This window comes from Dama dama, chromosome 1, assembly GCF_033118175.1.
Source record: "Dama dama isolate Ldn47 chromosome 1, ASM3311817v1, whole genome shotgun sequence".
NCBI lineage: Eukaryota > Metazoa > Chordata > Mammalia > Artiodactyla > Cervidae > Dama > Dama dama.
The window spans coordinates 79,516,158-79,529,258 of NC_083681.1; the positions used below are offsets into that span (position 1 = coordinate 79,516,158).

The following is a 13,101-nucleotide window of genomic DNA, read 5'->3' on the forward strand; positions in this document are numbered from 1 at the left end:
AGCAGCTGCAAAATATATTACTTATTTTCAACAAACAATTGCTCTTTCAAAGAGCAAAGAAAGTCATGTGTGATTTTTTTTTTAACTGTAATAAGTGTCTCCTCAGTTTAAATAACTTGGGTATGATGAAAAAGTTGTATCATTTGAATACTTCCAATGATCAAAATAAGCTTATAAACATTTCATATTTTCCTAATGCAAACTATATATTTAGTTTGAAACACATTTTTATGATTTCCACAATTTTGGAGGAAAATGTATACAGTTTGGGGGTATAAAATATCTCTGTTGAAGCAATAGATTTATGTTGTATATGATGAGTTATACTGCAGCTAATACTGCAAATTTATTTAATTAGGGAAAGGTTTTCTCGTGTTTTTCTCTTCAAAAATGTAATCTTCAGAATAGAGCTCATTACAGATTTCAGGAAAAATAATTTTAAAAATATGATTAAGGCTGATTCATGTCAATGTATGACAGAAACCACTACAATATTGTAAAGTAATTAGCCTCCAACTAATAAAAATAAATAAAAAAATGATTAAAAACTTGGTTTATTCCTCCATACACAAAGACATTCCATATTAACATTTGAAGTAGATTTCTTATTTCTCTATCTATGAGATTCTTTATGCACATTATTTTATTTCTATTGTTTAGCACATTAATGTTGAAGAAGAATGTTTCAGTCATAATATTATTGAGGAGGTTATGTTTGTAAAAATAATCTGAAAGACTAAAGTTTTATACAGAAAAATAAACAAACCTTACTCAGTATTTCAACTGGGTAATCACATTATTGCCTCATTTTTGTCAGCTTTGTTTGGGGTTACATTTTCGTAAAGGTGGCTCATTCCGCTTTCCAGACACTTTAGAGCACCTGGTAAAACCCCTGCTGCATTCTCAGTGTCCTGGTCACCTTTTCTGCTTACATAACCTTCTGTAGAGACCCAGGCACACTGGTCTCTCTCATGTGTAAGTTTAGCACAATCTATCATCCGTGCACTTTAAATATTCAGTTTGGAACTTGACACCTAAATATTTGGGGTTATATCATTGTTAAGAAAGATTCTGACAATATATACCATTATTATCTCTCTTATTAATATAATAGAGATTGCTAGGTAATAAAGATGCCAGAATATACTGTTTTATTTGACAGAAACAGCATTCATAAAATCCTCCTCTGAATTAGGCTTGAAACAAAATATTATCTGCCTCTAATATGGTCAGTGCATGTGGTCAAAGAAGATTATTATTTTGCCTCTCTTCTTTACTCTGGTTTCATGAGGGGCTAAGCCTCTGGGGTGATGAGTGCTTTTTACTAGTAAATCACATGGTGTGAGCGAAGAAGGCGATGGCAGCCCACTCCAGTGCTCTTGCCTGGAGAATCCCGTGGACGGAGGAGCCTGGTGGGCTGCAGTCCATGGGGTCGCTAAGAGCAGGACCCGACTGAGCGCCTTCACTTTCACTTTCATGCACTGGAGAAGGAAATGGCAACCCACTCCAGTGTTCTTGCCTGGAGAATCCCAGGGACGGCGGAGCCTGGTGGGCTGCCGTCTATGGGGTCGCACAGGGTTGGACACGACGGAGCGACTTAGCAGCGGCAGCAGCAGCACGCTGGGTGAGAAGCCTCATATCCTGATTTTTATGCCTATTACCTGAAGATTTCTCATATCTCAGTGAAAGTGCTAGTCACTCAGTTGTGTCCGACTCTTTGCGACCCCGTGGACTGTAGCCCACCAGGCTCCTCTGTCCATGGGATTCTCCAGGCAAGAATACTGGAGTGGGGTGCCATTTCCTTCTCCAGGGGAACTTCCTGACCCCGGGATCAAACACATGTCTCCTGAATTACACACAGATTCTTTACAATCTGAGCCATCAGCGAAGCCCTTTATTATCTCAAGGTCTTCTCAAATAAAATACTAATCACCAAATAATAACAAGCCTTTGGGTTTATTAGAACTTATGCAATTTATTTCTCCACTTTGGGATGTTGCTATAGACTGAAAGTTTATTTCCCTCTCCAAAATCATAAGTTAAATCCTTTCTAATGTGATGGTATTGGGAGGGGGGCCCTTTGGGTAATGAGTAGGTCATAAAAGCTTCACCCTGATGAGTAGGATTGATACCCTTATAAAGAAACATCAGAGAGTTCACTTAACTCTTTGGCATGTGAGGACACAGGAAAAAAGAAAAAAGGCTGTATGTGACCTAGGGACAGGACCTCACCAGATTTGGAATCTGTCAGCACCTTAATCTTGGATTTCCTAGCCACCAAACCACTGAAAAATAAATACATATTGCTTAATCTTCTAGTCTATGATGTTCCATAAAAGCAGGCCATGTATACCAAGGCATGCTGCTGCTGCTGCTAAGTCACTTTAGTCGTGTCCGACTCTGTGTGATCACATAGACGCAGCCCACCAGGCTCCCCAGTCCCTGGGAGGAGTTTTATATATAGCTCTTATTTTCATATTTTTCCTTTTTATTTCTTCTACCACATTACTTTTGAGAAGTTTCATTTCCTAGCAATTATTTTTAAGGTTTGACCTCTTTTTTTAAAAAAAACAACTGATGGCATAATGACCTTTGAAGAAACATGGATGGACCGAGAAAGTATCATTCCAAAGTAAGTCAGAGAAAGAAAGACAAATAGCATACAATATCATTCATATGTGGAATCTAAAATATAACACAAATAAATTTTTCTACAGAATAGACACAGACTAAAGACACAGAGAGCTGACTTGTGGTCACCAAGGGGTTATCTGGGGAGAAGGATGGATTGAGTTTAGGATTAGCAGATGGAGATGATTATGTTTGCATTGTATAGGCAGCAAGGTCCTACTGTATGGCACAGGGAACAATATTCAATGTCCTGTGATAAAGTGATAAAACACCATATAAAATATATGAAAAAGAATATGTGTGTGTATATGTATATGTATAATGGAGTCACTTTGCCATGTAGCAAAAACTAAAGCATTGTAAATCAATTACCCCTCAATAAAGAAATGAAAAATTCAATTATTTATTAACAATCTAGAATTTACTTTTATTTGTGATAGGTAAATATTTAAGCCTATGTTTCCCAAACAGGTAAAATAATCTATCAACATAATCATTAATTTCAGTTTATTTGACAATTTTCTTTTTACTATGTGAGGTTATGACACCATTTAGAAGGCTGAATTCTGAGGAACTTGCTCCTCCTCATCACTCCTCTCCTTTGCTACCTTCTCCTCCAGCTCTAAACATCAGGCTCATTTTGAAAAGTTTGCAAACTTCCCATAAAAGTATATATAGCTTGCCATGACACTATATATTTGCTTTGATGAAAATTACATGTTTTAATAATATATTTTCTCATCCAGAATAAGACACATATCGTAAAGTATTCACTGATGTCTCAACAAAAATTTGTATCTCCATAGAGTGTATACAAATCTTGTCTTTTCATTTTCTTATAGAAAAGGATGACTCTCTTATTTGCATTTGATTTACTGACACATTTTCAATGAACAGCTCAGAGAAGACTCAGTGTCTTTTTCTAGTGTAAATTATAGCTCATTTCTAAGGTCACAGGCATGTCAGTCAGTTCAGGTCAGTCTCTCAGTTGTGTCCAACTCTTTGTAATCCCCATGAATTGCAGCAGGCCAGGCTTCCCTGTCCATCAACAACTCCTGGAGTTTACTCAGACTCATGTCCCTTGAGTCAGTGATGCCATCCAACCATCTCATCCTCTGTCATCCCCTTCTCCTCCTGACTTCAATCTTTCCCAGCATCAGGGTCTTTTCCAATGAGTCAGTTTTTCATATCAGGTGGCCAAAGTACTGGAGTTTCAGCTTCAGCATCAGGAGTTATTGGCCACCACATATGTCTCTTCTTTTTTGTTAATATCTGATCTAAAACAATTTTATTGTAGAAGATCTTAATAGTTATAAGAGGATATCTTGAAATCATAAGGTTGTATCTACCTGTGACTAGTGCCATCCCCTAATATGACACAGCTCAGAAAATTTAAGTTCTTAGCAACACAGGAATGTGTCTGAAATCCATAATAGCCATCTAATTTTACCTTGGATATCTGAACTACAGTTATCCCATTTTGACTTTCAAATGTATTTCCTTCCAAATGGCCAAAGCAGATGTTACTGTTAATGATTTCAGTGCTTTTCTAGACATGAGAAGATGTAAGATTTGTGGCTCATAGAGTCTCCTGAAAATATCTATCTGAAGGCCTATTCTGCCAGCTTTTCTCAGAGCACAGAGTGCCTCATTCCAAATCTCTTCCCTGAACTCCTTTCAGGGAGTTTTGAGGGTCAGTGGCTGTGGTGACCATTGACTTAATCCTTGCAGAAGCTGACAGCAAGTGCCAGATAGACTTCTTCTCCTAAATCCCCAAGTGATTGAGTTCTTAATCATACCAAACTCAATTTGGAAGTCAGGAATATTTCAACCTGATATTCATTCTGTGAGTTGAGGCAGAACTGTGCCCCATTTCAGGGGGAAGTAGCCAGAGCATTTGTCCCCCCATTCCCTGAAAGACTTAGGGAAGGTTAACCTAACGGGAAATTAAAAGCCATTTCCCATAAAACCGAGTTCCTCTGCTAAGTTTGACTAAAGTCTCTATCCAAAATGATTATTCATTTTTGTCCAACACTTTTTCTCCTCAAGAGTGATGAATATCAGAGAAAAGGGGGAATTGATACTGAACAAAACCATGTGGGGCTCCTGGGCATAAAAATCTTAATGTGTTCCTCATTTCTTTGATTACAGAAAATTGATTTCTTTCAACATCCTTGACCTTCCCTGAGTTCAAAATGGAAGATTCAAGTAATTGTTAATTAGGGAAGGAAGAGGGTGTGAGACAAGGGAAAAGCAGACAGTCAAGGAAATGATAGTCAATCTTGGGGAAGATCCTAATTCCCCATCAAGGGATACACACATCTTTGAGCTGTTCTGCAGATACTGAAACCCCCCACCAGGTGGGAGAAGTTTACAATGGTATACTGCCCACATGCACCTGACCCTAGACCAGTTGGAACCAGAAAGTTGGTGATGCTTACTCCCACTTACCTCATCACCAACCAATCAGAATGATGTCCACTAGCTGATCACAGTTTTTTGAACCATTGCTATAAAACTTCTCATTATCCTCTCCAAGTAGAGACACACAGTTTTGAGGGCTGCTCTGCCCGCCTTTGCCCAGCAAAGCAAATAAAGTTATTTTTTCCTACTTCCCATAAAACTCTCTCCAATAGCTTACTAGTGTTTTAAATGTTACCTTGGATCGCCGGCTAAGTGAAGGCCAAAGCAGAATTAAATGTCTATCTCAAGATAAATCCATCTTAAACAATTAATGATCTTTTGTAATTTACCTACAACCTATGTAGGAATCTTTGGCCTTTAATTAAGTTACTTTGAACTAGGTTATTTTGATTATGGTCCTACCTAAAATTCTTTAAAAAAATTTTGACAGTATGTTCAGTATATATCCCTAGAGGGGAAAAATGATAAAACAATAGTGCAACCTTTTTTACATAAAAGTAAATGATGGCTGACATTCCTATGTTTCCAAAGTTCATTTGAAAGCATAACATTATGCAAATAGCAACTAAATTAAAAAAAAATCTATATTTCTGACTGCATCTGGTCTTAGTTGTATCACATGGGCTGAGTTGCCCTGTGGCATGTGAGATCTCAGTTCCCCAAACAGGTGTTGAAACTGTGTCTACTGCTTTGGAAAGCAGAATGTTAAGCACTGGGCAACCAAGGAAGTCCTGGCAATTCAATTTTGAAAGAGTAATGAGTCGTTCTAGTGACAACACGAATTATAATGTTACAATTAAAATCATGTTGTACTGGTTCAAAGATAGATATAATGTAAATGAGTAATAGGACTTATAAATTCACCCAGGTTCATAGCATTTTTCTGTAGTATACTTTTGGTTGTAAGTGACAGAAAGGTTAACTGAAATGCATTTGAAATTTAAGATTATTTGTTGACTGGCTAATATAACTGCAAACTTCAAAAAAACTAAGCTTCACAGTTAGTTGATATATTGGATCAATTATGCCATAAAGGAGTCCATTTCTTGTTTTCTTGTCTGATTTATCTTACATCTGACTTACAGTTAGTTGATATATTGGATCAATTATTCCATAAAGGAGTCCTTTTCTTGTTTTCTTGTCTGATTTATCTTAAGTCTGACTTACCTGGCACTTAGAAGGATTGCTATCTGTAACAACTCAGAGAAAAGGCTCTCCATGTGACTCTGGCAGAAGTAATTGACCTTGATCATCAGATACATACAACAAAGACTAAACCACAGTGGAGACAGGGCAGAATATTTTTGCGTTTCAGGTGGCCTATTAACACTTGGCTACCTCTTGCAACTCATATTGTGACAGTAAGCAAGAAACTACAGGAGCCTGGCCTGCGTCTTGGGTAGACTGAAGATGTGATTAGACATTGCAGGGGTAAAATTCTAGGCTATACCTTTAGCTAAGCCTCTAAAATCAGTTGAGCAGTTAGTGGAAGCTGAAGGGAGAACAGAGTCGATAGTGAAGGGAAAAGACAATAGACAGACACTGCAGCTCTGTGGTCGGCAGCAGTGTCAAGTGGCATAGTTCATTACTCCTGCCGTTCTCCTCTAATCTGTCAGGAAACTATTTGTAGGTAAAGTCCCCACTTCTGAATTCATCATCAGCATTGAAATGAAAGAAGACAGAATGAATGTGACTGAATTCATTCTAATGGGACTTACCCAGGATTCTCAGATGCTGATAATTCTATTTTTGGTGTTACTTAGCATCTACATGGCAAATAGATGGGGGAAAAAATGGAAATGGTGACAGACTTTATTTTCTTGGGTTCCAGATGGTGACCATCACTGCAGATGGTGACCACAGCCATGAAATTAAAAGACACTTGCTCCTTGGAAGAAAACTATGACAAATCTAGACAGCATATTAAAAAGCAGAGACATACATTTGCCGACAAAGATCTGTAGAGTCAAAGCTATGGTTTGTCCAGTAGTCATGTACAAATGTGAGTTGGACCATGAAGAAAGCTATGCACCAAAGATTAGATATTTTCAACCTATGGTGTTGGAGAAGACTTTTGAGAGTCCCTTGGACAGCAAGGAGTTCAAACCAGTCCATCCTAAAGGAAATCAACCCTGAATATTCATTGGAAGGACTGATGTTGAAGCTGAAAGTCCAATACTTTAGCCACCTGATGTGAAGAGCCGATTCATTGAAAAGGACCTTGATGCTGGGAAAGATTGAGGGCAGGAGGAGAAGGAAGCAACAGAAGATGAGATGGTTGGATGGCATCACCATCATCGATGGACATGGGTTTGAGCAAGCTCTGGGAGATGGTGAAGGATGAGGAAGCCTGGCTGCTGCGGTCCATGGGGTCACAAAGAGTTGGACATACTGAGACACTGAACAACAATAACAATGAGAAAAAGCTTCCACGTCGTGGCAGAGAGGGATATCTCCAAGGATCCTGACCCTGCCTCCGAGTTGAGAATCTGAAATTCACACTCAAGGACACTAATGCAGAAAACACATCTATAGTCCTGGAGAGGATGAGTGTGAGAAAGAGAGAGAGAGAAAAAAAATTATGCAAAGCTAAGAGGATACATCTCAAGTATTCATCAAAGAACTGATCTGTGTGTGTATCTGAAGAAAATACCTGGGGCTGGGGAAAGATTTACCCAGATGAATTAGAGAGAAAAGTGCTTGGTTTTCAAACTAGGCCAGGAAGAGAGCCTACTCTCATTAGCTGGAAAACCTCATATTTACAGGGGTGGGGGGCAGTGCTGTTGGTTTAATATTTAGAAAAATTTTCATTAGCTGTGGGACATGACTAGTTTTAGACTGAGCATATCCCAGGCCCAGCTTCAAGACTTGTATCAGCAATAAAAAAAAAAAAAAAAAAAAAAAAAAATCCTCAAAGAAAACACCCAAAGGAATCAAAACAAGTATTTTGTTCAAAATTTTGTGTCTTTGCTAATGTGAGCTATTAATCTAATTATTTCCACTGATGCCCTTGAGTCATGCTGGTATAAGGGTTATGCTGGGTGCATAAAATGCATTAGGAAGTACATTGTTTCATTACTTCTGTGAAAGTGGTGTGTAACAAGTTATTTCTTGATTAATTTTCATGTAAAATTAATTGATTAAAGCTATATGGGAATGAACTATAGGGCTCTAAACATTCAATTTATTTGCACTTAGATTATCCCAGTTTTAAACTATTTCTCAATGTGTGTTTAGACCGTTGTGTTTTTCATAGCAATGGTCTGTTTTCTTTTCTTGGCAAGTTAATTGCCATACATTTATCATATCATTTTGTTGTCTTTTTAAAATTTGTGGAATCTGCAATGATGGCCCTCTTTTCAATCTTGATTCTGATAATTTGGTTTTTCTCTTATTTTTTGTTAGTCCATTTGGCTAGAAATTATAATTTATTCAATGTTCAAAAGGATCAATTCCTGGCATTTTTTACTTTATATAAATTACTCTTTTAATGATGTATGTCTTCTCAACACTTCCCACACTACAATGTTCTTTATGTTTATTTTAAATTTTCTTTTTTAACATTTTGAGACAGAAGCTTAGTTCATTCTTTAAAGTATGTATTGTTTTCTAATATTTGCATTTAAATATAGAAAAGTCTCTATAATCACACAGTTAGCTGCATCCAGTTAATTTATACACATTGCAATGTATTATACAGTCTTTTATGTATATATATATATATATCTTTTTATAAATATTTCTCATATAGTTTTTATATACATGTATATCATAATGTTTCTGTTGAAAATATATTTTTGAAAATAGTCATGAGTGATTTTAGGCTAAATAATTGGAAAATATTACATTTTTGTTATAAATTTCTATTTAAAGTACTTATGTACTTTATGATTTAAGCTCTTAGAAATATATTGCAAATTGTGTCATCGCCTTAGGTATTTCTTACTTTGGTGGATGCCTGATGAGCACTTTGAGATGAATGGAACAGTCCCACAAATACTTTTTTCCTTTCCTAATATGGTACTAAAACTGATAAAACAGTTTCTATCAATTGTGTATCTGAAATTATGTGACACCTTTTATCTGCATTTGAAATAAGGTTTAAATGACTTGTTCTGAAATTAACATTCATGATTGGAAATTGGTCCAGATATCATCTTCAAAGATAAAACTTAAACAGATTTGCTTGTTTTGAAGAACATAATTTCACAAGAAAGTTTTCACATATTTCATTTCTGTCCAGATTTGATTTTCTCTTTTGGTGATATGACCTAAATTTGCTTTTCATGATTTTTTTCCCAGAGGGCAGAATTTTATAAGTCTTGTTCCACATGGTGATTGTTCTTGTACTATCTCTGGAGATCTATCCTCAAAATTATGATTAAGGTCCCAGTGAATTTAATTAGACAGAATCATACTTGGAGATGCAGGAATCGAATGACTCAGTCATATGAGCTGCACTTAAATGTAGACAAAGTGCTTATGGCTCTTTGCCAGGACCTGCGGAGCATCTGTCTACAACAGTAATCTCAAGCCCGGCTTCTTCTGGAACTGAAATGGTGGACTCAGAACATAATAAAGTGTGTATATGAAATTATTCGTCCTTCAGGAACTCTAAAGTTCAACAACACGGTGTGAAGACGGGACAGGAAGTGATTAAGAATCAAAATGCTGCAACAGCTATCTCACTGTTTCACTTTGACTGCTACAAGTGCAAGCAGAAAAGATTTTATTATAAACAATTTACACACAGTTTGAAGCTTTTTCTCTGTCTGATTACAACACTGATTTAATATTCGTTTGTTATCAGGACAAATCCAGCCAACAGTGAACATTCTGAGTTGCTGTTCACAATCAACATTCAGAGTTCCTTAGGAAACAGACGTTCATATTCACTTCGAAAATCTCAGTAATTTGAAAAGTAATTTTTTAGAAATAACTAAGATGATTTTGATTTTCCGCAATCATGTAAAGCATTGGCCACAGGAAGCAGCTCAAGGTGCTGTGAGGCTGCATGAATCTCACTCTCCGCAGTACCAGAGACAGCATCAGTGCACGAAGGACAAGCAAGAAGGAACCAGGGCCCAGAACATGGATTGAACAGCTTTCTTCATAGACAGGTAGCATATTTTAGAAACAAATATTTTAGAAGCATATTTAGAAACAAATATTTTAGAAGCATATTTAGAAACAAAATTCTGAACGAGGCTTTCAGTTTTGTAAGAGTATGTTGGTGAGGTGAGCTTTCTTTTTTTTTTTTTTTCATTTATTTTTATTAGTTGGAGGCTAATAGCTTTCTTACTTGCTCAGTCATGTCCAGCTCTTTGGGACCCTTCAGATTGTAGCCCACCAGGCTCCTCTGGCCATGGGATTTTCGAGGCAAGAATGCTGGAGTGGGTTGCCATTTCCTCCTCAGAGGGATCTTCCTGACCTGGAGACTGAACCCGCATCTCCTGTGTATCCTGCATAGAAGGCTGATTCTTTGCCCACTGAGCCTTCAGGGAAGCCCAGGATGGGGTTAGAAGTCAGTCTTAGAGTTTTCCTTTGTGATTTTCATAATAAGTCATGTTAGAACTCCTTTATGATTATTAAATATGTTGATTCAATAGATTGATTCTATTCTTTTTTTTTTTTGATTTTTTTTTTATTCTATTCTGTAATACTTCTTTTGAATAATTTCATTACTAATGATTTGGAATAAAGTTACCTACTTGAAGATAAAGTATCCTTAGAAATTAATTTCAAAGGTAATGATCTGGGGATAGTTCCATGGGTAGAGATATATAACTCTGATAATAGTTTTAATTTATATGTTCTCTAACATTGTGTGTTAATTAAAAGATGAGGTAACATCTGTAGACCTTGACTGAGTGACCCTCAAGAATTCGAACAAATGTTGTAATTAGTAAACAGTGACTTAAAGTCCTATTTTTTTGTTCACAGGAGGGTTTAGGCATCCTGTCATGTTTGTTGTCCATTTAGAAGCAGTCTTATGTTAATTTTTTTGTTGATATGTTATTCCACATTGCATACTTTTATGTTTATCTTTTCTTCATTAGATGATAACTCTCTGTATCATCCGATATGTAAGTCTTTCTTCAAACATTTCATCTATTGCTGTTTTGATATCATTTCCTAAATCCTTAAAAATCATGAAATTGTCAAAAAACCTATTTGAGATTTCAAGGATTGGTTAAGAATATTCTTTCAACCCTAGAATGAAGAAGTGTACCTCCTTTATGAAATGGATAGTAAATCTAAAGTAAATCTTGCTTTACATTTTTATTAAACTTTTAATTAATTTTTTAATTTTTAATAGATATTAGCTATATGTACAACAATTAGCTTCCAGATGGAAAGCTAATAGTGACACCTCATTTATTTAATGATGTATCCTTTTCCCACAAATGTCTCTAATTAATTGCCTCTCAATTGGTGTGCAAGATTGAGATTAATGATGATGTTTTAATAAGCCTTGATCTTATTAATAATATCTGAAAGTATAAGAACCATACTGCTCATTTGTTGAATGAATGAACAAATTATCATTACACGTGAGGAAGTCAGTCATAAGAATTATATTGATAGGAAATGTTGTCCTGAACTCTGAAATAAAAGATGCAAAAAGACCTATGGAACAAAGGAACAATGTAACTGAGTTTGTCCTCTTGGGGCTCACTCAGAGCCCCCAGGGTCAGAAGATATTATTTGTCATCTTCTTGCTCATCTACATCGTGACCATGGTGGGCAATTTCCTCATTGTCCTGACTGTGGTGTCCAGCCCAACGCTTGACATCCCTATGTACTTCTTTCTTGGCAACTTATCATTTATGGATGCTGTTTATTCTACTACAGTCACCCCAAATATGATTATAGACTTATTCTGCGCGAAAAAAATCATTTCATTCCAAGCATGCATGATCCAACTTTTTACAGAGCACTTATTTGGTGGTGCTGAGATTTTACTACTGGTGGTCATGGCCTATGATCGCTACGTGGCCATCTGCAAACCTTTGCATTATATGACATTAATGAATCAACGGGTATGTGTTCTGTTACTGCTGTTAGCCTGGACTGGTGGGTTTTTACATGCTATCGTTCATATTCTCTTTGTTTACAATCTCCCCTTCTGTGGTCCCAATGTCATTGACCACTTCGGATGTGACATGTACCCCTTGTTAAAACTGGCCTGCACTGACATCCGTGTTATTGGCTTCACGGTGCTGGCTAATGATGGGGCCATCTGCGTGGTCCTCTTCACACTCTTACTCATCTCCTATGGGGTCATCCTGCGCTCCCTGAAGGATCTCAGTCAGGAAGGGAGGCGCAAAGCCTTGTCCACCTGTGGCTCTCACATCACTGTGGTGGTCCTCTTCTTCGTGCCCTGTATTTTTCTGTATGTGAGACCTCCTTCCACTTTACCCATTGACAAATCCTTGGCAGTGTTTTACACCATCGTCACCCCTATGTTGAACCCTCTGATCTATACACTGAGAAATGGAGAGATGCAAAATGCCATGAAAAAGCTCTGGAACAGAAGACGAAAATGAGGCCGTAGGGAAATATGTCACCTATTTTCAATGAAAAATTGCTCTTCTCAGGAAAACAACGTGTGATTTTTTAACTGTAGTATCTTCTCAGGCTAAATAACTTGGGTATGATGGAAAACATCTCTAATTTGAATGATCAAAATATACTTTAATATTTTCAAAATTTCCTAGTTCAAAATACATATTTGTTTGAAATGCATTTTTATGATTTCCATGATTTCTTGGGGGAAGTACATATAGTTTTGGGGTTAAAAAATGTTTCTTTGAGACTATAGATTTATGTTCTATATGATGAGTTAAGCTATATAGTTAATACTGTTAATTTATTAGATTAGGGGAAGATTTTACCATATTTCTATCTAAAATAATGCAATATTTTTCAGAATTAATAAGGTTTATTACATTACAGATTTCAGAAAAAATGATTAAAAATATAAATTACTCCACACACATACTTATTAATATTTGAAGTGTAGATACAATTATTCTATCTGCA

The 13,101-nt window shown here is 36.5% G+C and overlaps 1 protein-coding gene across 1 annotated transcript; it reads left to right on the plus strand.

The window, feature by feature from the left end:
- Positions 1-11,687: 11,687 nt before the first annotated feature.
- Positions 11,688-12,605, plus strand: LOC133056354 (olfactory receptor 4A47-like). The gene has a single exon (XM_061141584.1). It carries the CDS (start codon positions 11,688-11,690, stop codon positions 12,603-12,605), a length of 918 nt encoding a protein of 305 aa, XP_060997567.1.
- The last annotated feature ends 496 nt before the right edge of the window (positions 12,606-13,101 follow it).